Consider the following 26,371-nt stretch of genomic DNA (forward strand, 5'->3'; position numbering starts at 1 on the left):
CTCCCAGATTTAACTGTCCTCCTCACCTCCTGCCTGCTCCTCTCCCAGATCTACCTGTCCTCCTCACCTCCTGCCTGCTCCTCTCCCAGATCTACCTCTCCTCCTCACCTGCCTGCTCCTCTCCCAGATCTACCTGTCCTCCTCACCTCCTGCCTACTCCTCTCCCAGATCTACCTCTCCTCCTCACCTGCCTGCTCCTCTCCCATATCTACCTGTCCTCCTCACCTCCTGCCTGCTCCTCTCTCAAGGAACAAGGCATGATATCTTTTTTCATCAATAGTGCTCCAGGTGAGACATGGTATTGATAAGTCATGGGAGAAGTAAACAGAAAGAAATAGAACATCTCTGGAGAGACAGTACTCACATTCTTGTTTGAAGGTGAAATATTCTGTCAAATGTCTACATTCGTGGTTTCCTCGCAGTAAAAATAGCGTCTTTGGGTAGAGGATTTTCAACGACCAAAGATACAAAACACACTGTCAAGAGAGTGGATAAAGAGGGTTATTAGCTCAGTTTATATACACACAAATACACACCATGATAAAATACACAGTTCGGGGCCTAAGAAAAAAGGCCTGCACCAGGCTGCAGCTTGACGATAACAAAATCAACATTATATAACATGACATGGGAATTATAAAATCAGACTGTATCACGATCAATGACTGCCCAAAGCTCAAATCAGAAAAAGCATAAAATTGACCTTTATTTGAACTCTAACAGGCCTCCATTTAATCATATATGATTATGGATGATCTCAGATGAGGGACCCCAAGCCATTGATTTGGTGACAGCTGATAAAGGTAGTGTGATAATCATGAGAATTGGTGGAGCCAGTCTGTTTAAGGATAATCAACCCCTCATGCCAACGGGAAAGCCCTCCTTTATGCAAATGCAGCGTGTCAGCATCGATTGCATTGTGACTGGATGATTCCCCCTTCCTCCTCACGGTTTTTCCGGGGCTTCAGTGCACTATAGCTCCTCGTCACGCAGAGCATGGAAGCAGCACAGTGCACGGAGTGGCACAGGGAGGGAGGCAGCAGGACAGAGATTCCATCGATCTCATCTCAGTGGAAACAGCAGAATGCCTTCAGTTTAAAGGTAGCCTCAGCAGAGAGAATGAGCTCCTGATGGCTCCTAATAGGAAAGCCCTCCAGTCAAAGCCAACCAGGTAGAGTGATAATATTGGGGATTGGTAACCTGGGGCAGAAGTCATCATAACCAGGTCTGGAGTGTGTACAGCACATTCGGAAAGTATTCAGACCCCTTGACTTTTTCCACATTTTGTTGCGTTATAGCCTTATTCTAAAATGGATTAAATTAAAACATTTCCTCATCAATCTACACACAATACCCCATAATAACAGGTTTTTCGTTTTTTTTGCAACTTTATAAATAAGTATTCAGACCCTTTGCTATGAGACTCGAAATTGAGCTCAGGTGCATCCTGTTTCCAGGTAAATTCAATTGATTGGACATGATTTGGAAAGGCACACACCTGTCTATATAAGGTCCCACAGTTGACAGTGCATGTCAGAGCAGAAACCAAGCCACGAGGACGAAGGAACTGTCCGTAGAGCTGTGAGACAGCATTGTGTCGAGGCACAGTTCTGGGGAAGGGTACCAAAACATTTCTGCAGCATTGAAGGTCCCCAGGAACACAGTGGCCTCCATCATACTTACATTTAAAAAGTTAGGAACCACCAAGACTCCTCCTAGAGCTGGCCGCCCGGCCAAACTGAGCAATGGGGGAGAATGGCCTTGGTCAGGGAGGTGACAAATAACCTGATGGTCACTCTGACAGAGCTCCAGAGTTCCTCTGTGGAGATGGGAGAACTTTCCAGAAGGATAACCATCTCTGCAGCACTCCACCAATCACTCCATCAGTGGCCAGACGGAAGTCACTCCTCAGTAAAAGGCACATGACAGCCCGCTTGGAGTTTGCCAAAAGGCACCTAAAGGACTCTCAGACCATGAGAAACAAGATTCTCTGGTCTGAAGAAACCAAGATTGAAGTCTTTGGCATGAATGCCAAGCGTCACGTCTGAACGAAACCTGGCACCATCCCTATGGTGAAGCATGGTGGTGGCAGCATAATGCTGTGGGGATGTTTTTCAGCGGCAGGGACTGGGAGACTAGTCAGGATCGAAGGAAAAATGAATGGAGCAAAGTACAGAGAGATCCTTGATGAAAACCTGCTCCAGAGCACTCAGGACCTCAGACTGGGGCGAAGGTTCACCTTCCAACAGGACAACGACCCTATGCACACAGCCAAGACAACGCAGGAGTGGCTTTGGGACAAGTCTCTGAATGTCCTTGAATGGCCCAGCCAGAGCCTGGACTTTAAACCGATCGAACATCTCTCGAGAGACGTAAAAATAGCTGTGCAGCGACGCTCCCCATCCAACCTGACAGAGCTTGAGAGGCTCTGCAGAGAAGTGGGAGAAACTCCCCAAATTCAGGTGTGCCAAGCTTGTTGCGTCATACCCAAGAAGACTCAAGGCTGTAATTGCTGCCAAAGGTGCTTCAACAAAGTACTGAGTAAAGGGTCTGAATACTTACAGAACCTGTCAAAGGTTTGGACACACCTACTCATTCAAGGGTTTATCTTAATTTTTTACGATTTTCTACATTGTAGAATGAAATAACACATATGGAATCATGTAGTAACCCAAAAGGTGTTAAACAAATCTAAATATATTTTATATAGCCACCCTTTGCCTTGATGACAGCTTTGCACACTCTTGGCATTCTCTCAACCAGCTTCATGAGGAATGCATTGCAATTAACAGGTGTGCCTTGCTAAAAGTTAATTTGTGGAATGTATTTCCTTCTTACAATCAGTTGTGTTGTGACAAGGTAGGGGGGGGTATACAGAAGATAGCCCTATTTGGTAAAAGACCATTTACATTTACATTTACGTCATTTAGCAGACGCTCTTATCCAGAGCGACTTACAAATTGGTGCATTCACCTTATAGCCAGTGGGATAACCACTTTACAATATGTTTTTTTATTTTTTTTATTTTTTGGGGGTGGGGTAAGGGGGGGTAGAAGGATTACTTTATCCTATCCCAGGTATTCCTTAAAGAGGTGGGGTTTCAAGTGTCTCCGGAAGATGGTGAGTGACTCCGCTGTCCTGGCGTCGTGAGGGAGCTTGTTCCACCATTGGGGTGCCAGAGCAGCGAACAGTTTTGACTGGGCTGAGCGGGAACTGTGCTTCCGCAGAGGTAGGGGGGCCAGCAGGCCAGAGGTGGATGAACGGACCAAGTCCATATTATGGCAAGAACAGCTCAAATAAGCAAAGAGAAACAACAGTCCATCATTATTTTTAAGACATGAAGGTCAGTCAATATGGAACATTTCGAGAACTTTGAAAGTTTCTTCAAATGCAGTCACAAAAACCATCAAACGCTATGATGAAACTGGCTTTCATGAGGTCTGCCACAGGAATGGAAGGATAAGTTCATTAGAGTTACCAGCCTCAGAAATTGCAGCCCAAATAAATGCTTCACAGAGTTCAAGTAACAGACACATGTCAACATCAACTGTTCAGAGGAGACTGTGTGAATCAGGCCTTCATGGTCGAATTGCTGCAAAGAAACCACTACTAAAGGACACCAATAAGAAGAAGAGACTTGCTCGGGCCAAGAAACACAAGCAATGGACATTAGACCGGTGGAAATTTGTCCTCTGATCTGGAGTCCCACTGTCCAAATTGGAGAGTGGGTGAACGGATGATCTCCACATGTGTATTTCCCACCGTAAAGCATGGAGGAGGAGGTGTTATGGTGTGGGGGTGCTTTGCCGGTGACACTGTCTGTGATTTATTTAGAATTCAAGGCACACTTAACCAGCATGGCTACCAAAGCATTCTGCAGCGATACGCCATCCCATCTGGTTTGCGCTTAGTGGGACTATCATTTGTTTTTCAACAGGACAATGACCCAACACACCTCCAGGCTGTGTAAGGGCTATTTGACCAAGAAGGAGAGTGATGGAGTGCTGCATCAGATGACCTGGCCCCCACAATCTCCCGACCAATTAAGATGGTTTGGGATGAGTCGGGCCGCAGAGTGAAGGAAAAGCAGCCAACAAGTGCTCAGCATATGTGGGAATTCCTTCAAGACGGTTGGAAAAGCATTCCATGTGAAGCTGGTTAAGAGAATGCCAAGAGTCTGCAAAGCTGTCATCAAGGTAAAGGGAGGCTATTTGAAGAATCTCAAATATAAAATATATATTGATTTGTTTAACAATTGTTTGGTAACTACATGATTCCATATGTGTTATTTCATAGTTTTGATGTCTTTACTATTATTCTACAATGTATAAAATACTAAAAATAAAGAAAAACCCTTGAATGAGTAGGTGTGTCCAAACTTTTAACTGGTAGTGTATGTAAATGTGATATTTCTAAAAACCTGTTTTTGCTTTGTCATTATATGGTATTGTATGTAGATTGATGAGGGGAAAAAAACAATTTAATAAATTTTAAAATAAGGCTGTAACGTAACAAAATGTGGAAAAAGTGAAGGAGTCTGAATACTTTCCGAATGCACTGTATATGGTATATCTCTATGTGCATTGGATTAAATTGAGGTGTTGAAGTAAACACGTACAGACAAAGATACTAACAGTTTATGAGCATTAAGGGAGGAGGATGTTCAGTGGGTGTCTCTTACCTCGATACTGAAGTATCCCCGGTCCACATAGTCTCCCAGGAAGAGGTACCGTGTCGTGGCCGGCGAGCCACCCACTTCAAACAGCTTCATAAGGTCAAAGAACTGCCCATGGATGTCCCCACACACTGCAAAACATCACATCCCACACCATGAGAACACATAAACACATTATCACTGGGTCTGTTAGCACTACTACATACTGTACATAACAGAGGGAATTTTATAGATGATAAAGGATACAAAGGTTTGTGTGTGTGTGCTTGTTAGTCTGCCTGTGTGTGTGGTACAAAGAAATAAAGAGAGTGTGTGATGCATGCATTCCCTGTGTAAGTTAGAGTAGAAGATTTGTGCTGCTTCTCGGCTCATTGATTCTCTCAGAGAGGGAGAGAGAGAGAGAGAGAGTAAGAGAGAGAGAGAGAGCTGTAGAAGTTGCAAACTCCTGTTGCCATGGCAATGTGATTTTTATGAGAATAAATAGTTTTCATTTCTCTCGCCCTCGCGCAGTGTTGGCATGGAGATGCTGCCTGGGTTTTTGCCCCAGAGGCCTCTCTCTCTCTACCCCCAGTAGGAAGTGTGGGTGGCTCAGGGACCCTGGGCCTGGTTGAGGGAGCCTGGGAGCTTGGGACTCTGGCTGGCTGGCTGCTCCACTCCCTGCAGACAATAACAACTGGACTCTGGGAGCTCAACACTGGCACTACAGAGCAAACCTGCATCTTATTTTTTCATCTTTCCCCTGTTTTCTACTCTTTCACTCTATTTCTCTCCCACTCGCCCTCCTCCTCTCCTCTCTTGTCCTGTCCTCTCTTGTCCTGTCCTCTCCTCTCCTCTCCTCTCCTCTCCTCTCCTCTCCTCTCCTCTCCTCTCCTCTCCTCTCCTCTCCCCTCCCTCCCTCCCTCCCTCCCTCCCTCTCCTCTCCTCTCCATGTCTCCTCCTATCAGCTCCACTGTGGCCTTCGCCCACTCAAAGCTCAGAGCAACGTGAGTATGTGGGAGCCTCTGCTTGTGTGACTAAAGGAATCAAACAAACACACACAGACACATGCACAAATAGCATATGTGCACAGCACATACAGTAGTACACACACAGACACACATTCATGCACATGTATGCACAGACATTTACACACAGTGCTAGGGAGAGCACAACAGTCCTACATAGAGCACCACAGTTGCAGCTCCATGCTCACAGATGTCCATGCACTGATACACACATCATCATCCATATTTCATGCTCAATAAATAAAGCATGTTAGCCTCCTTTTTGTGGTGCTAGTTTACCGGAGGGGGCAAGGACTACTCCTGTACTGTAACTAAGGTATCCTGTCTCCATTTACCATCTCCCACCAATCACTCAACCATTTCATCAGTCAGTCCACCAATCAGTCAAGGTTAGTCTACCGATTAGTCAGTCCCAGGGGGAGGAGCCAGTCTACCAATTAGTCAGTCCTGGGGGGAGGAGCCAGTCTACTAATTAATCAGTCCCAAGGGGAGGAGTCATCTGTGTGCTATGTTAATTCATAATGTGTACAACTGGCATGATGTGTACAATGGTAACCAATACCTTTCAGAGCAGGAATTAAATGAAAATGGGTACTGATAACAAATTAAACAAATATTTTTAAGAAACTATGACCCATAATGTCAGTGATACACAGTGTGCCTATTTTAAAGTAAATCATAGCACAGGAACAGGACAGACCCTGCCCCCTGTACAAATAGACTTCTACTCTCAATGGGATCACCTGTATAAACACAAGATAAATATACAATTGGCAGTTATCCGACAAAGCAAATTGGTTGAGTCTCATGTTACAGCCCAGTCTCATTGGTGCTGGATGAACACTGAACACTAGCTATACTGATGTAACATGGTGAACCTCTCCCTCCATCTCTAATACCTTACTCCAGCCCTCCTCTCCCTCCATCTCTGATACCTTACTCTCCCTCCATCTCTAATACCTTACTCTCCCTCCATCTCTAATACCTTACTCTCCCTCCATCTCTAATACCTTACTCCAGCCCTCCTCTCCCTCCATCTCTGATACCTTACTCTCCCTCCATCTCTAATACCTTACTCTCCCTCCATCTCTAATACCTTACTCTCCCTCCATCTCTAATACCTTACTCCAGCCCTCCTCTCCCTCCATCTCTAATACCTTACTCTCCCTCCATCTCTAATACCTTACTCCAGCCCTCCATCTCTAATACCTTACTCTCCCTCCATCTCTAATACCTTACTCTCCCTCCATCTCTAATACATTACTCCAGCCCTCCATCTCTAATACCTTACTCTCCCTCCATCTCTAATACCTTACTCCAGCCCTCCATCTCTAATACCTTACTCTCCCTCCATCTCTAATAACTTACTCTCCCTCCATCTCTAATACCTTACTCTCCCTCCATCTCTAATACTTTACTCCAGCCCTCCATCTCTAATACCTTACTCCAGCCCTCCTCTCCCTCCATCTCTAATACCTTACTCCAGCCCTCCTGTCCTCCATGGCCTCAGTATGGGAGGAGATTCAGACATGGGGGAGGGGAGAAGAGGCTGAAGTGACCAGAACAGAACCACCATTACCACCCCCTCCTCTCTCTCTCTCTTCCCTGCTATTCCCTCTTCCATTATCTCTCTATCTTTTTCTCTCTACTACCATTCTGTTATTCACTCGTCCACATTTCCCCCATACCCACTATTTCTCTGTTTCCCTCTATTTCTTTCCCTTCTCTGTCACTCTCTCACACCATTCTTCAATCTCTTCATTTCTGGAGGCAGTATTATGTAAGTTTGTCTGCATCTACCATCCCATGACTACTGGGCTTAATGACAGAGGAACGACTAAATCCGATAACAACGAGGATGTGTATGTGATCCAGCATCCAGAGATGCGCGAGTGAGTGTGCATTTGCTGCGCTGTTGTGTGTTTTCAGGTTTATGTGTGTGCGTGCGTGTTTTTACAGTAAGCGCCTTTGTGTGCGGATTGGTTGTGTGCACGTGTTGATGGTTAGTCTAACACCTTTGTTCATAATGACTTGCTCAGATTAGCCAAAACTAGGGCAAATTAAACCTTGAAAACATGTATTATTAATGTCAAGACTGTATTAAATATGCAAGAAGCTATGTGCATGCTTAGTAGCTGTCATAGTAAATAGGTCTACCTCCTATGTGATTGGACGTAATGGCAAATACATTTACTCTTGCTATTGTTTCCCAGTACCATCAAAAAGCAGTGTAGCTATACCACATGTCTATCTACAACAAACAAACATGCATGCACGCACACGTAAACTCTCTCCCTCTCTCGCAATTGCATCTAAATGGCTTCTCACATTTAAAATATCCAAAGGAGCATAGTATTTTTGAAAGGGTATATCAGTCCATTTGGACCACCTGGGTGCTCCAGCAGGCAGGCAGCTATGGCTGGGATGTAATCATGCTCTGTGGTGTGGATGAGTCAGGACTGAGGGGTTGATCAGCACTACCATCACTGTGGGCTGGATAGCTATCAGCCCAGGGACAAAAGGTGCCACTGGGCTCCTGGTAGAGTCAGTGTATAGGCAGGCTGAACTAGGGGAATCCAGAGGGGTCTTGTGTGACCTTGTCGCAAAAGTAAAAATGTCCAATGGTGCTAGAGTAAACAAACAAGCAAATAGAAATCCCACGGCTTAACAAACCTGCACTTGTCTTTTTGTACTAGCACTGACTTTGCTGATACCAACACTCTTAGAAAAAGGGTGCTATCTAGACTCTAAAAGGGTTCTTCGGCTGTCCCCATAGGAGAACCCTTTCAAGAACCCTTTTTGGTTCCCGGTAGAACCCTATTGGGTTCCATGTAGAACCCTTTCCCAGAGGGTTCTACATGGAACCCAAAATAGTTTATCCTGAACCAAAAAGGGTTCTACCCAGAACCAGAAAAGGTTATCCTATGGGGACAGCCAAATAACCCTTTTTGAACCCTTTTTTCTAAGAGTGTACTTTATTGAGGGAAAATGTACTTGCTACGACTGTGATATGTGATCCCTGCAATAGGAAAGGCCAGAAGGGCTGCTAGCATTAGCTAGCGGTAGTTGTTGATGTTAGCATATGTTAGCTAGCTTGCTTGCTAATATATGAGTAGGGCATACCTAACAACGTGTACCATTTGAATATAAGCAAGCTAAAAGCCTGAAGAATCCCACACAAACTATGTGCTGGACTGTTCAGCCATATTGATTTAAAAAGGAAACACATCTACAGATGTAGGATCTTAATTTGAGCCAGTTTGCTACAGCAGGAAAATAATCCTGCAGCAACAGGACATTTTAAATATTATGTGGATTGTAATTAATGGACATTTTTGTAGGGGTTGATACATTTTTTAGAAAGGGAAAATCAAGTCTGAAATTTCAAATTGGAAATTACAAACTTCAGAAGCCTTTTTAAACCTAAAATACACTAAATGTTTTAAATGTCCTTCATTTCAGGACTACAGTGCGATCGAATTAACATCATACATCTGTACTCATATTGAGTTGAGTTATCCCAACATGATGGTGAGGTCATATGCAGGTGAGGTGACGATCTTCCACTACGGCTCATAAGATAAACTGCTGCATTGATTGGTTGAACAAGCCTCAATGTACTGTGTTCCTCATCACGTATAAGTGCCTGTCCATCCATGTCTGTCTGAGAGGCAAAACAACACTCAACATTGATCTGATCCTTGAAAAGAAAGATGAAGAGAGATGCAGAGCGCTTGATGTGCTGATGTGCTTAAGGAATATATTATTGTTCCATGACCATAATGCAGATGATACTGAAAGTGACAGCTACCTGCTATGGGACGCTGCATATAGAGTCCTGCTTTGATGTCTCTACCATTCATCTTCATTTCAACTCCTGTCAGGTACTTTGGAGTTTATTTTTGTATTTCAGGTCAAGAACTCACTCCCAGTCTCTCTTGTCTTCCTGTTTCACTTTTTCAGACACTCACACTCCTACTAGCCTACTAGTATTTGCTTACAGTCATACACCTTCGTACACAGACATACATCTATACACCAAACGAAAGTACTTTCTCCCAGAGTTTACTCCAGAGCTCAGACTCACTCTCAGACTAACCTGCTCATAAAATAGTCCCTCAATCGGAAGCACTTTAAGCCCACGGACCCACTTTCACAGCTACCACAGGCATAATACTCTTTCTCACTCGCCACTGGACAAAATAACCAGCATAAATCATACCCATTCTGACAGCAGGTCTTCAACATTTTGATACTACACCCTTCCTTCTCACTGTTGATGTGAATGCTGTGAATGCTGTGAATGCTGTGAATGGTGTGAATGTTGTGAATGTTGTGAATGCTGTGAATGCTGTGAATGCTGTGAATGCTGTGAATGCTGTCAATGCTGTGAATGTTGTGAATGCTGTGAATGTCAGTCAGTGTGTTTCACCAGAGTGTAAGTTAAAGGTGATCCCTGCTTCTAACCTGTGACTGGTGCTTCTATGTCCAGCATGGTTTTCTCCTGGCGCAGGATGGCGGCACCCTCGTTGACGATGCGTAGTGCCACAGCCTCCTCCACGCGGCCCTCCTTGGTGAGGTGGGCTTTGAGCAGGTCCACCCTGGGCTTCCCCTCACAGTCAAACACCTCCTTCAATGTGAGGCGATGACTCAGGGGGAAGGGCACGGCTGTGGAGAGAACAGAGACAACCCAGTGAGACAACCCAGTGAGACAACACAGTGAGACAACACAACTCAATGGTCCACAGAACACAGTGAAACTACGGAAAGCCATTCATTTTCAACTGAAGTGAAGTGAAGTGAAGTGAAGTGAAGTGGGCGATGTGAGCATGGGCGACGGAGTGTGAACACGGCGGGACCTAATTTGGGGAAAGCAGAACTTTATGCAAATACTCAGCGATCGCGCCACGTTTCACCAATCAAAGCTCACTATAGCTTCCAGCCCCTACTGGATTAGCTGTTGATACCTAGCACCACAAATGCTAGTTAAGAGCTGCGGCGTGGCGCTGTTAGTGGCCATGGTGCTGAACCGGTTTACCAGTCCCTTGTTTAAGTCTGCTCAGATCGTGGTGCTGTCTGCGGTGCTGAATGTTTGTGCGCAGCTATAAGGACACAACAAAGCCTATATAGATACTCTATCCTCCAATACTGTAGATGAAACTGCTCAACCCGCTTTTCAATTATGGTGTTTATATGCATAACGCTAACCCTGCCCTTAGAGACACCTAAAAGTGTCTCATAAATTGTAGAGGGGGAAAAGTTCTGTCTCAGATTGCATGACTGTAAACAGAGTGCGTGAGGTCTGCCGTCAGTCTGAAACCAGTTCTGTCTCAGATTGCATGACTGTAAACAGAGTGCGTGAGGTCTGCCGTCAGTCTGAAACCAGTTCTGTCTCAGATTGCATGACTGTAAACAGAGTGCGTGAGGTCTGCCGTCAGTCTGAAACCAGTTCTGTCTCAGATTGCATGACTGTAAACAGAGTGCGTGAGGTCTGCCGTCAGTCTGAAACCAGTTCTGTCTCAGATTGCATGACTGTAAACAGAGTGCGTGAGGTCTGCCGTCAGTCTGAAACCAGTTCTGTCTCAGATTGCATGACTGTAAACAGAGTGCGTGAGGTCTGCCGTCAGTCTGAAACCAGTTCTGTCTCAGATTGCATGACTGTAAACAGAGTGCGTGAGGTCTGCCGTCAGTCTGAAACCAGTTCTGTCTCAGATTGCATGACTGTAAACAGAGTGCGTGAGGTCTGCCGTCAGTCTGAAACCAGTTCTGTCTCAGATTGCATGACTGTAAACAGAGTGCGTGAGGTCTGCCGTCAGTCTGAAACCAGTTCTGTCTCAGATTGCATGACTGTAAACAGAGTGCGTGAGGTCTGCCGTCAGTCTGAAACCAGTTCTGTCTCAGATTGCATGACTGTAAACAGAGTGCGTGAGGTCTGCCGTCAGTCTGAAACCAGTTCTGTCTCAGATTGCATGACTGTAAACAGAGTGCGTGAGGTCTGCCGTCAGTCTGAAACCAGTTCTGTCTCAGATTGCATGACTGTAAACAGAGTGCGTGAGGTCTGCCGTCAGTCTGAAACCAGTTCTGTCTCAGATTGCATGACTGTAAACAGAGTGCGTGAGGTCTGCCGTCAGTCTGAAACCCTCCCAAAATGTAGCCTACTTTAATTCCAGAGTCTATTATCATTTATTCATCGCTGTAAATTGACAATGTGGTGGGTGGAATAAAAATGGACTCTTTTTATGCGAGACTCAAAAATCCATATTCTGAAATATGTATAAACAGTTTAATAAAGTCTGATCAACAGAGAGTAAAAAGGTCTTACATTTACCACCACTATCCGAATGAGTAGTTCCTGTACGTATTTCTAAACCCTAATATGAGGGAAATTATTGTATTGTATCTCAACATGGGATGCAGTGTTTTCTGATTCAAAGCTAATAATACTGTAATACCACAGGAAACAATACTTGAATTTGAAGTAATCACTTCACTGGGTCATTAATGAAATCTCAGTCCACGAATAAAGTAGTACGTAACTACCAGGCAACCTCTGAAAACATCACATCCAACTCATGTTCATTGCTTTGGGAGCAACAAAGGTCATTTTCTGCTTTGGTTGGCTTTTTTGTGCTGCATAATATAAAAGTATCCAACCAAAAATCATAAAGTAGCCACGCTTGCTGATGCAGCAGCCTTTCTCATTGCTGGACCTGAGGCCTTACTATGAACTCAGGTTTGCATTCCAATCAATCATAGACAATTATGTTTGATTCAGATTGGATACTAAACTAAATGTGACACCATTGTGCTCGTAAGTATACAGTGCATTCGGAAAGTATTCAGACCTCTTGACTTTTTCCACATTTTGTTACGTTACAGCCTTATTCTAAATTGGATTAAAAGTAATGAATATTTGTGTAAATAAGGTATTTCTGTTTTTTATTTATAATACATTTGCACACATTTCTCAAAATGTTTTCGCTTTGTCATTATGGGGTATTGTGTGTAGATTGATGAAGAAAAAAACGATTTAATCAATTTTAGAATAAGGCTGTAACGTAACAAAATGTGGAAAAAGTCAAGGGGTCTGAATACTTTCCAAATGCACTGTATCTCAGGGACCAGTTAGAATGAAAACCAGCACACATCAGGTAGGTCCTTTGACCAATAGCACAATGTACCTGTGAACTCACAGTTATATAGAGCCTTGATGGTTTTCATCAGTGTTGGGGAAGCTACTTTGAAAATATAAGCTAACCATTACATCACACTGGAAGAAGTTAAGCTACACAAGCTGCTCTTCAGAAAAATATAGTTTACTTACATCCACAACTATTTAGTGAAAGATTATCATATGTAAATCTGAAATGTCTTAGACTACAAAATGAAAGACAGATCACTTTGGGGTAATATGTTAACAGAGTGTGTAGCCTAATTTTACCTATCAAGCACACAGAAAACTGTTTTTCAAGTGAGAATTAGGCAGGTCTGATGCCAGAAAATAAAGAACATTATAGCCTACATCGTCCAGAGTTTATTTTTGTGTTCCAGTAGTTAGCTACAGTGCTACATTGCTAAAAAGTAATTAACTACACAAAACACTACCTAGATTTGAATTTAGTTCAACTACCACAAAGCTACTGCAAAATGTAGTTAGTTTAACTAAATGTAGTTCACTACTCCCCAACAATGGTTTTCATCACCCAATAACACTACTGTACAAACCTATAAAAGTATTTGATTGGATAGAGATTCCTCTAACCAGTGTCTGAGCTCCAAAGCTGTTGCTGACTGAAGTGCAATAATGAAAAACAACAGATATCATGACCTTTCATGCCTATAAAGCGGAGATGTCTTCCAACTCCTGCTATATGTGTCACACACACACACACACACACACACACACACACACTAGATATACACTACCGTTCAAAAGTTTGGGGTCACTTAGAAATGTCATTGTTTTCCATGAAAACATACATGAAATGAGTTTGAATAGGAAATATAGCAAAATGAATAGGAAATGTAATCATTGACAAGGTTAGAAATAATGATTTTTAATTGAAATAATAATTGTGTCCTTCAAACTTTGCTTTTGTCAAAGAATCCTCCATTTGCAGCAATTACTGCCTTGTAGACCTTTGGCATTCTAACTGTCAATTTGTTGAGGTAATCTGAAGAGATTTCACCCCATGCTTCCTGAACATCTCCCACAAGTTGTATTGGTTTGATGGGGACTTCTTACGTAACATACGGTCAAGCTGCTCCCACAACAGCTCAATAGGGTTGAGATCCGGTGACTGTGCTGGCCACTCCATTATAGACAGAATACCAGCTGACTGCTTCTTCCCTAAATAGTTCTTGCATAGTTTGGAGCTGTGCTTTGGGTCGTTGTCCTGTTGTAGGAGGAAATTGGTTCCAATCAAGCGCCGTCCACAGGGTATGGCATGGCGTTGCAAAATGGAGTGATAGCCCGTTTAACCTGTACAAATCTCCCACTTTACCTCCACCAAAGCACCCCCAGACCATCACATTGCCTCCACCATAATTGACAGATGGCATCAAGCACTCCTCCAGCATCTTTTCATTTGGTCTGCATCTCACAAATGTTCCTCTTTGTGATCCGAACACCTCAAACTTCGATCAGTCTGTCCATAACACTTTTTTCCAATCTTCCTCTGTCCAGTGTCTGTGTTCTTTTGCCCATCTTAATCTTTTCTTTTTATTGGCCAGTCTGACATATAGCTTTTTCTTTGCAACTCTGCCTAGAAGGTCAGCATCACGGAGTCGCCTCTTCACTGTTGACGTTGAGACTGGTGTTTTGCGGGTACGATTTAATGAAGCTGCCAGTTGAGGACCTGTGAGGCGTCTGTTTCTCAAACTAGACACTCTAATGTACTTGTCCTCTTGCTCAGTTGTGCACCGGGGCCTCCCACTCCTCTTTCTATTCTGGTTAGAGCCAGTTTGCACTGTTCTGTGAAGGGAGTAGTACACAGCGTTGTACGAGATCTTCAGTTTCTTGGCAATTTCTCGCATGGAATAGCCTTCATTTCTTAGAACAAGAATAGACTGACGAGTTTCAGAAGAAAGTTATTTGTTTGTGGCCATTTTGAGCCTGTAATCGAACCCACAATTGCTGATGCTCCAGATACTCAACTAGTCTCAAGAAGGCCATTTTTATTGCTTCTTTAATCAGCACAACAGTTTTCAGCTGTGCTAACATAATTGCAAAAGGGTTTTCTAATGATCAATTAGCCTTTTAAAATGATAAACTTGGATTAGCAAACACAACGTGACATTGGAACACAGGACTGATGGTTGCTGATAATGGGCCTCTGTACGCCTATGTAGATATTCCATTAAAAATCAGCCGTTTCCAGCTACAATAGCCATTTACAACATTAACAATGTCTACACTGTATTTCTGATCAATTTGATGTTATTTTAATGGACAAAAAAATTGCTTTTCTTTTGAAAACAAGGACATTTCTAAGTGACCCCAAACTTTTGAACAGTAGTGTATATACAGTGCATTCGGAAAGTATTCAGACCCCTTTACTTTTTCCACATTTTATTACGTTACAGCCTTATTCTAAAATGGATTAAATAGTTTTTTCCCCTCATCAATCTACACACAATACCCCATAATGACAAAGCCAAAACTGGTTTTTAGACATTTCTGCACATTTATTAAAAATAAACAACTACATTTCACATTTATATAAGTATTCAGACCCTTTACTCAGTACTTTGTTGAAGCAAGCAATTACAGCCTTGAGTCTTCTTGGGTTTGATGCTACAAGCTTGGCACACCTGTATTTGGGGAGTTTCTCACATTTTTCTCTGCACATCCTCTCAAACTCTGTCAGGTTGGATGGGGAGTGTCGCTGCACAGCTATTTTCAGGTCTCTCTAAAGATGTTCGATCGGGTTCAAGTCCGGGTTCTGGCTGGGCCACTCAAGGACATTCAGAGACTTGTCCCGAAGCCACTCCTGCGTTGTCTTGGCTGTGTGCTTAGGGTCATTGTCCTGTTGGAAGGTGAACCTTCACCACAGTCTGAGCGCTCAAGAGCAGGTTTTCATCAAGGATCTCTTCTGTACTTTGCTCAGTTCGTCTCTCCCTTGATCCTGTACAGTCTCCCAGTCCCTGCCACTGAAAAACATCCCCACAGCATGATGCTGCCACCATCATGCTTCACCGTAGGGATGGTGCAAGGTTTTCTCCAGACGTGACGCTTGTCATTCAGGCCAAAGAGTTCAATCTTGGTTCCATCAGACCAGAGAATCTTGTTTCTCATGGTCTGAGAGTCCTTTAGGTGCCTTTTGGCAAACTCCAAGCGGGCCGTCATGTACCTTTTACTGAGGAGTGGCTTCCGTCTGGCCACTCTACCATAAAGGCCTGATTGGTGGAGTGCTGCAGAGATGGTTGTCCTTCTGGAAGTTTCTCCCATCTCCACAGAGGAACTCTGTGGAGTGTGCAAAGCTGTCATCAAGAGTGTTCAAAGATGTCATCAAGGCAAAGGATGGCTACTTGAAGAATCTAAAATATAAAATATATTTTGATTTGTTTAACACTTTTTTAGTTACTACATGATTCCATATGTGTTATTTCATAGTTTTGATGTCTTCACTATTATTCTACAATGTAGAAAATAGTAGAAATAAAGAAAAACCCTTGAATGAGTAGGTGTGTCCAAACTTTCGGCTGGTCCTGTATATATATACGTATGTGGACACCCCTTCAAATTAGAGGATTCGACTATTTCAGCCACACCAGTTGCTGACAGGTGTATAAAATCGAGCACACAGACATGCAATCTCCATAGACAAAAATTGGCAGTAGAATGGTCTTACTGAAGAGCTCAGTGACTTTCAATGTGGCACCGTCATAGGATGCCACCTTTCCAACAAGTCAGTTCGCCCTGCTAGAGCTGCCACGGTTAACTGTACGTGCTGTTATTGTGAAGTGGAAACGTCTAGGAGCAACAACGGTTCAGCCCCGAAGTGGTAGCCCACTCAACTTCACAGAACGGGACCGCCAAGTGCTGAAGCGTGTAGCGCGTAAAAATCGTCTGTCCTCAGTTGCAGCACTCACTACCGAGTTCCAAACTGCCACTGGAAGCAACGTCAGCACAAGAACTGTTCGTCGGGAGCTTCATGAAATGGGTTTCCATGGCCAAGCAGCCACACAGAAGCCTAAGATCACCATGTGCAATGCATAGTGCCAACTGTAAAGTTTGGTGGAGGAGGAATACAGTGAGGGAAAAAAGTATTTGATCCCCTGCTGATTTTGTACGTTTGCCCACTGACAAAGAAATGGTCAGTCTATAATTTTCATGGTAGGTTTATTTGAACAGTGAGAGACAGAATAACAACAACAACAAATCCAGAAAAACGCATGTCAAAAATGTTATAAATTGATTTGCATTTTAATGAGGGAAATAAGCATTTGACCCCCTCTCAATCAGAAAGATTTCTGGCTCCCAGGTGTCTTTTATACAGGTAACGAGCTGAGATTAGGAGCACACTCTTAAAGGGAGTGCTCCTAATCTCAGCTTGTTACCTGTATAAAAGACACCTGTCCACAGAAGCAATCAATCAATCAGATTCCAAACTCTCTACCATGGCCAAGACCAAAGAGCTCTCCAAGGATGTCAGGGACAATATTGTAGACCTACACAAGGCTGGAATGGGTTACAAGACTATCGCCAAGCAGCTTGGTGAGAAGGTGACAACAGTTGGTTCGCAAAAGGAAGAAACACAAAATAACTGTCAATCTCCCTCGGCCTGGGGCTCCATGCAAGATCTCACCTTGTGGAGTTGCAATGATCATGAGAACGGTGAGGAATCAGCCCAGAACTACACGGGAGGATCTTGTCAATGATCTCAAGGCAGCTGGGACCATAGTCACCAAGAAAACAATTGGTAACACACTACGCCGTGAAGGACTGAAATCCTGCAGCGCCTGCAAGGTCCCCCTGCTCAAGAAAGCACATATACAGGGCCGTCTGAAGTTTGCCAATGAACATCTGAATGATTCAGAGAACTGGGTGAAAGTGTTGTGGTCAGATGAGACCAAAATCGAGCTCTTTGGCAACAACTCAACTCGCCGTGTTTGGAGGAGGAGGAATGCTGCCTATGACCCCAAGAACACCATCCCCACCATCAAACATGGAGTTGGAAACATTATGCTTTGGGAGTGTTTTTCTGCTAAAGGGACAGGACAACTTCACAGCATCAAAGGGACGATGGACGGCACCATGTACTGTCACATCTTGGGTGAGAACCTCCTTCCCTCAGCCAGGGCATTGAAAGTAGGTTGTGGATGGGTATTCCAGCATGACAATGACCCAAAACACACGGCCAAGGCAACAACGGAGTGGCTCAAGAAGAAGCACATTAAGGTCCTGGAGTGGCCTAGCCAGTCTCCAGACCTTAATCCCATAGAAAATCTTTGGAGGGAGCTGAAGGTTAGAGTTGCCAAACACCAGGCTCGAAACCTTAATGACATCTGCAAAGAGGAGATGTGTGCAAACCTGGTGGCCAACTACAAGAAACGTCTGACCTCTGTGATTGCCAACAAGGGTTTTGCCACCAAGTAGTAAGTCATGTTTTGCAGAGGGGTCAAATACTTATTTCCCTCATTAAAATGCAAATCAATTTATAACATTTTTGACATGCGTTTTTCTAGATTTGTTGTTGTTATTCTGTCTCTCACTGTTCAAATAAACCTACCATTAAAATTATAGACTGATCATGCCTTTGTCAGTGGGCAAACGTACAAAATCAGCAGGGGATCAAATACTTTTTTCCCTCACTGTAATGGTCTGGGGCTGTTTTTCATGGTCTGGGCTAGGTCCCTTAGTTCCAGTGAAGGGAAATCTTAACGCTACAGCATACAATGACATTCTAGATGATTCTGTGCTTCCAACTTTGTGGCAACAGTTTGGGGAAGGCCCTTTCCTGTTTCAGCATGACAATGCCCCCATGCATAAATTGAGGTCCATACAGAAATGGTTTGTCGAGATCGGTGTGGAAGAACTTGACCGGCCTGCTCAGAGCCCTGACCTCAACTCCATTGAACACCTTTGGGATGAATTGGAACGCCAACTGTGAGCCAGGCCTAATCGCCCAACATCAGTGCCCGACCTTACTAACGCTCTTGTGGCTGAATGGAAGCGGGTTCCCGCAGCAATGCTCCAACATCTAGTGGAAAGCCTTCCCAGAAGAGTGGAGGCTGTTATAGCAGCAAAGGGAGAACCAACTCCATATTAATGCCCATGGTTTTGGAATGAGATGTTCGACGTGCAGGTGTCCACATACTTTTGGTCATGTACTGTCTATATAGCAATATTGCAAAGTTTTTTTCTGTGATTTGTGTTGCTCTGTGCATGTGGCTATGGGGGAATGGAATGGAACAGAAAGAGGAGAGAGATCTGCGACTTGAGGCTCAACGTGATCAACATGCTGCTAAATAATGGATGTTTGACTAGAGGGGGAAAAAGAGAAATCTCATGTTGCTACTGCTGGGATAATGAGCCAGGAATGGCATGGGGTAAAGACATCCCATTCAACAGAGTGTGTGTGTGTGTGTGTGAAAGTAGGATTGTTAGTGTGTGTGCCTACAGTGCCTTCAGAAACTATTCACACCCCTTGACTTATTCCACATTTTGTTGCGTTACAGCCTGAATTCAAAATGGATTAAATATATTTTTTCTCACCCATCTACACACAATACCCCATAATGACTAAGTGAAAACATGTTTTTAGAAATGTTTGCAAATGTATTGAAAATGAAATACAAAAATAACTAATTTACATAAGTATTCACACCCCTGAGTCAATACATGTAAGAATCACCTTTGGCAGCGATTACAGCTGTGAGTCTTTCTGGGTAAGTCTCTAAGAGCTTTGCACACCTGGATTGTACAATTATTAATACATTATTATTTTTGCTAGACAACCATTTTCAAGTCTTGCCATAGATTTTCAATTAGATTAAGTCAAACCTGTAACTCGGCCACTCAGAAACATTTTCTTGGTAAGCAACTCCATTTGTCCTTGTGTTGTAGGTTATTGTCTTGCTGGAAGGTGAATTCATCTCCCAGTGTCTGGTGGAAAGCAGACTGAACCAGGTTTTCCTCTAGGATTTTGCCTGTGCTAAGCTCCATTCCGTTTCTTTTTTATACTGAAAAACTCCCCAGTCCTTAATGATTACAAGCATACCCATAACATGATGCAGCCACCACTATGCTTGAAAATATGGAGAGTGGTACTCAGTAATGTGTTATATTGGATTTGCCCCAAACATAACACTTTGTATTCAGGACAAAAAGTGATTTGTTTTGCCACATCATTTGCAGTATTACTTTAGTGCCTTGTTGCAAAAAGGATGCATGTTTTTGAGTATTTTTATTCTGTACAAGCTTCTTCCTTTCCACTCTGTCAATTAGGTTAGTATTGTGGAGTAACTACAACACATCCTCAGTTGTCTCCTATCACAGCCATTAAACTCTGTAACGGTTATTTATGTAGTTAAAAAAAATAAAATTGTACTTTTTACCCCTTTTTCTCCCCAATTTCGTGATGTCCAATTGGTAGTTACAGTCTTGCCCCATTGCTGCAACTCCCGTACAGACTCAGGAGAGGCGAAGGTCGAGAGCCATGCATCCTCCGAAACACGACCCTGCCAAGACGCACTGCTTCTTGACACACTGCTTGCTTAACCCGGAAGCCAACCGCATCAATGAGTAAACGCCGTACAACTGGCAACTGAAGTCAGCGTGCATGCGCCCGGCCCGCCTCAAGAAGTCGCTACAGCGCGATGGGACAAGGACATCCCAGCCGGCCAAACCCTCCCCTAACCCGGATGGCGCTGGGCCAATTGTGCGCTGCCTCATGGGTCTCCCAGTCGCGGCCGGCTGCGACACAGCCTGGGATCGAACCCGGGTCTGTAGTGATCCACTCGGCAGAAACTCTGTAACTGTTTTAAGGTCACCATTGGCCTCATGGTGAAATCCCTGAGCGGTTTCCTTCCTCTCCGGCAACTGAGTTAGGAAGGACACCTGTATCTTGGTAGTGACTGGATGTATAGATACACCATCCAAAGTGTCATTAATAACTTTACCATGCTCAAAGGGATATTCAATGTAGGCCTTTTTTTTAAATCTACCAATAGGTGCCCTTATTTGTGAGGCATTGGAAAACCTCCTGGTCTTTGTGTTTGAATCTGTGTTTGAAATTCACTGCTCGACTGAGGGACCTTACAGATAATGGTATGGGGTACAGAGATGAGGTGGTCATTAAAACATTCTGTTAAATGCTATTATTGCACACATAGTGAGTCCTTACGACTTATTATGTGTCTTGTTAAACACATTCTTACTCCTGAACTTATTTAGGCTTGCCATAACAAATGGGTTGAATACTTATTGACTTAAGACATTTCAGCTTTTATGGGGTATTGTGTGTAGGCCAGTAACAAAAAAATTGCTATTTAATCTATTTTTACTTCATGATTTAACACAACAAAATGTGGAAAAAGTCAAGGGGTGTGAATATTATCTGAAGGCACTGTACTGTATGTGTTTTGGGCTTGTGTATTTGCCGGAACTGTGAATGTTAATGTGTTTGTTTCTGAGCTTACATAGACTGTAGGTGTGTATGCCTGACTGTATTGTGTTTCCACATATAGGCCTATGTACAAATTTGTGCAACTACTTGGAGCGAATAAATGTGCCTGTGTCTTCATGTTTGTAAAAGGACACGCTGTACATTCTACTGAATTTGGAGGCTCCTAAGTGTTCCCCCTCGACACTATGAAGCAGATAGTGTTGTCATTGTTAGCAGGAACAGGATGAGGCAGATCTGTTTAATCAAGAGAACGTGTCACAATCTCATTGGTCTGTCTGATGCATCTGTGACTCAGTCTAACCAACGGACGTCACTGAAAAGCCATTCTAATGGACCTAAAGAGCCCGAATGATAGAACTGTAATGGTAGAGACCTAATAAAGATACTAGAGATACTGATACTGCATGTCCTGTATGATTGTAGACTTGTGTTTGAGTATGTGAGTGGGCGTCATTGATTTAGTGTATTAACTCAACAGCTCTTCAACTCTAATAGACTGAGAAGAGAGAGAGAGAGAGAGAGAGAGAGAGAGAGAGAGAGAGAGAGAGAGAGAGAGAGAGAGAGAGAGAGAGAGAGAGAGAGAGAGAGAGAGAGAGCTCACTTCGACTGGGAGCCCAGGCTGAGTTTAACTGTGGTGCCGGGCAACAGCAGCTGACTATTGGAGTACAGCCAGTGCTGTATACTGTGATTTGCTCACATAGATAACCTACACATAATGTACAGAGACACATACAGTGGGGAAAAAAAGTATTTAGTCAGCCACCAATTGTGCAAGTTCTCCCACTTAAAAAGATGAGAGAGGCCTGTAATTTTCATCATAGGTACACGTCAACTATGACAGACAAAATGAGAAAAAGAAATCCAGAAAATCACATTGTAGGATTTTTAATTAATTTATTTGCAAATTATGGTGGAAAATAAGTATTTGGTCAATAACAAAAGTTTCTCAATACTTTGTTATCTACCCTTTGTTGGCAATGACACAGGTCAAACGTTTTCTGTAAGTCTTCACAAGGTTTTCACACACTGTTGCTGGTATTTTGGCCCATTCCTCCATGCAGATCTCCTCTAGAGCAGTGATGTTTTGGGGCTGTCGCCAGGCAACATGGACTTTCAACTCCCTCCAAAGATTTTCTATGGGGTTGAGATCTGGAGACTGGCTAGGCCACTCCAGGACCTTGAAATGCTTCTTACGAAGCCACTCCTTCGTTGCCCGGGCGGTGTGTTTGGGATCATTGTCATGCTGAAAGACCCAGCCACGTTTCATCTTCAATGCCCTTGCTGATGGAAGGAGGTTTTCACTCAAAATCTCACGATACATGGCCCCATTCATTCTTTCCTTTACACGGATCAGTCGTCCTGGTCCCTTTGCAGAAAAACAGCCCCAAAGCATGATGTTTCCACCCCCATACTTCACAGTAGGTATGGTGTTCTTTGGATGCAACTCAGCATTCTTTGTCCTCCAAACACGACGAGTTGAGTTTTTACCAAAAAGTTCTATTTTGGTTTCATCTGACCATATGACATTCTCCCAATCCTCTTCTGGATCATCCAAATGCACTCTAGCAAACTTCAGACGGGCCTGGACATGTACTGGCTTAAGCAGGGGGACACGTCTGGCACTGCAGGATTTGAGTCCCTGGCGGGGTAGTGTGTTACTGATGGTAGGCTTTGTTACTTTTGTTCCCAGCTCTCTGCAGGTCATTCACTAGGTCCCCCCGTGTGGTTCTGGGATTTTTGCTCACCGTTCTTGTGATCATTTTGACCCCACGGGGTGAGAACTTGCGTGGAGCCCCAGATCGAGGGAGATTATCAGTGGTCTTGTATGTCTTCCATTTCCTAATAATTGCTCCCACAGTTGATTTCTTCAAACCAAGCTGCTTACCTATTGCAGATTCAGTCTTCCCAGCCTGGTGCAAGTCTACAATTTTGTTTCTGGTGTCCTTTGACAGCTCTTTGGTCTTGGCCATAGTGGAGTTTGGAGTGTGACTGTTTGAGGTTGTGGACAGGTGTCTTTTATACTGATAACAAGTTCAAACAGGTGCCATTAATACAGGTAACGAGTGGAGGACAGAGGAGCCTCTTAAAGAAGAAGTTACAGGTCTGTGAGAGCCAGAAATCTTGCTTGTTTGTAGGTGGCCAAATACTTATTTTCCACCATAATTTGCAAATAAATTCATAAAAAATCCTACAATGTGATTTTTGGATTTTTTTCCCTCAATATGTCTGTCATAGTTGACGTGTACCTATGATGAACGTTACAGGCCTCTCTCATCTTTGTAAGTGGGAGAACTTGCACAATCGGTGGCTGACTAAATACTTTTTTTCCCCACTGTAGTTCTTATTTTTCTCCTTATCCGAAGCACACTTTACCCAAGACAATGCTCGAAGCCACTGGTTCTCAACTGGTTTTGCCTCGAGACCCAAATTGAACCAGGTTGTCTCAGTCGTGATCCAATATTCGCATCGTTATTGTTTTTGTTGCCTAAATGCAATCTGGAAAACTGTTTTTAATACTATATTGATAGTAAATCTACAAATGGTATGACAAGGGAACAGTCACACCTTTCTCATTGTAGTAATTCCATTTTCCCATATTCTTGATGAAGAATGTTAAGGTCACTGGTTTGAGACCACAAAATCAACCAAATGCACTAAATAGCACTGCTAATAACTCTACATTGAAAATACTGTGATAGAAGAAAAATAGTTCAGAGGTTAAATTATATAAACAAAAAATAGGTTCATTATCATTTCTACACACCTTCTACCTGGTTTTAGTCATTTAAATTCAGACTGGAGTATTTTTCATCAAACATTTAAAATGAGTGTATACAGTGCATTCGGAAAGTATTCTGACCCCTTCACTTTTTCAAAATGTTGTTAGGTTACAGCCTTATTCTAAAATGGATTAAATTGTTTTTTCCCCTCATCAATCTACACACAATACCCCATAATGAAAAAGCAAAAACAGGTTTGAAGAGTTTTTTGCTGATTTATAATAAAAAAAAACAGAAATATCACATTTACATAAGTATTCAGACCCTTTACTTAGTACTTTGTTGAAGGACCGTTGGCAGTGATTACAGCCTCGAGTCTTCTTCGGTATGACACTATAAGCTTGGCACACCTGTATTTGGGGAGTTTATCCCATTCTTCTCTGCAGATCCTCTAAAGTGCTATCAGGTTGGATGGGGAGCGTTGTTGCGCAGCTATTTTCACGTCTCTCCAGAGATGTTCCATCGGGTTCAAGTCCGGGACACTCAAGGACATTCAGAGACTTGTCCCAAAGCCACTCCTGCGTTGTCTTGGCTGTGTGCTTAGGGTCGTTGTCCTGTTGGAAGGTGAACCTTCGCCCCCAGTCTGAGGTCCTGAGCACTCTGGAGCAGGTTTTCATCAAGGATCTCTCTGTACTTTGTTCCGTTCATCTTTTGACTCAATCCTGACTAGTCTCCCAGTCCCTGCCGCTGAAAAACATCCCCACAGCATGATGCTGCCACCACCATGCTTCACCATAGGGATGGTGCCAGGTTTCCTCCAGACGTGACGCTTGTCATTCAGGCCAAAGAGTTCAATCTTGGTTTCATCAGACCAGAGAATCTTGTTTCTCATGGTCTGAGTCCTTTAGGTACCTTTTGGCAAACTCCAAGCGGGCTGTCGTGTCTTTTACTGAGGAGTGGCTTCCGTCTGGCCACTCTACCATAAAGGCCTGATTGGTGGAGTGCTGCAGATATGGTATTCCTTCTGGAAGGTTCTCCCATCTGAACAGAAGAACTCTGGAGCTCTGTCAGAGTGACCATCGGGTTCTTGGTCACCTCCCTGACCAAGGCCCTTCTCCCCCGATTGCTCAGTTTGGCCGGGCAGCCAGCTCTAGGAAGAGTCTTGGTGGTTCCAAACTTCTTCCATTTAAGAATGATGGAGGCCGCTGTATTCTTGGGGACCTTCAATGCTGCAGACATTTTTTGGTACCCTTTCCCAGATCTGTGCCTCGACACAATCCTGTCTCGGAGCTCTACGGACAGTTCCTTCAACCTCATGGCTTTGTTTTTGCTCTGACATGCACTGTCAATTGTGGGACCTTATACTATTTACCAAGAGAGTTTTATCTATATTTTTTGTAGCTGTCTATTTACCACCACAAACCGATGTTGGCACTAAGACCGCACTCAACGAGCTGGCGCTTGTAGAGCATGGCGCTTGTAATGCCAGGGTAGTGGGTTCGATTTCGTAAAAATGTATGCGCACATGACTGTAAGTCGCTTTGGATAAAAGCGTCTGCTAAATGGCATATTGTATTGTATTGTATTGTTATATAGACAGGTGTGTGCCTTTCCAAATCATGTCCAATCAATTGAATTTACCACAGCTGGACTTCAATCAAGATGTAGAAACATCTCAAGGATGATCAATGGAAACAGGATGCAATTTTGAGTCTCTAAATAATTAAATAATACTAATAATAATAATAATAATAATAAATAAATAAAAAATTAACAAATGTCGAGTATCATAGCAAAGTCTGAATACTTATGTAAATAAGGTATTTCTGTTATAAATTGTTTATTGTGTGTAGATTGCTGAGGATTTTTTATATATTTAATCCATTTTAGATTAAGGCTGTAACGTAAGAAAATGTGGAAAAAGTCAAGGGGTTTGAATACTTTCCGAAGGCACTGTATATATATATATATATATATATATATATATATATATATATATATATATATATATATATACACACTACCGGTCAAACGTTTAAGAACACCTACTCATTCAAGGGTTGTTCTTTATTTTTACTTTTTCTACATTGTAGAATGAAAGTGAAGACATCAAAACTATGAAATAACATATATGGAATCATGTAGTAACCAAAAAAGTGTTAAACAAATATTTTATATTTGAGATTCTTCAAATAGCCACCCTTTGCCTTGATGACAGCTTTGCATACTCTTGGCATTCTCTAAACCAGCTTCATGAGATAGTCTCCTGGAATGCATTTCAATTAACAGGTGTTCCTGCTTAAAAGTTAATTTGTGGAATTTCTTTCCTTCTTAATGCGT

General features: G+C 43.1%; 1 protein-coding gene across 1 annotated transcript in view; it reads right to left on the reverse strand.

The window, feature by feature from the left end:
• The window catches only part of ppp3ca (protein phosphatase 3, catalytic subunit, alpha isozyme), a gene marked incomplete at both ends in the record, with an annotated part of 83,953 nt that overhangs the window by 25,621 nt on the left and 31,961 nt on the right, over positions 1-26,371 (reverse strand). Inside the window, 3 exons of the mRNA XM_084140249.1 lie at positions 365-476; positions 4,682-4,806; positions 10,147-10,347. Coding sequence (XP_083996375.1) covers positions 365-476; positions 4,682-4,806; positions 10,147-10,347 — 438 coding nt within the window. The remainder of the gene's footprint in view (positions 1-364; positions 477-4,681; positions 4,807-10,146; positions 10,348-26,371) is intronic.

Source organism: Coregonus lavaretus, assembly GCF_964263955.1.
Source record: "Coregonus lavaretus genome assembly, chromosome: 24".
Classification (NCBI taxonomy): Eukaryota; Metazoa; Chordata; class Actinopteri; order Salmoniformes; family Salmonidae; genus Coregonus; species Coregonus lavaretus.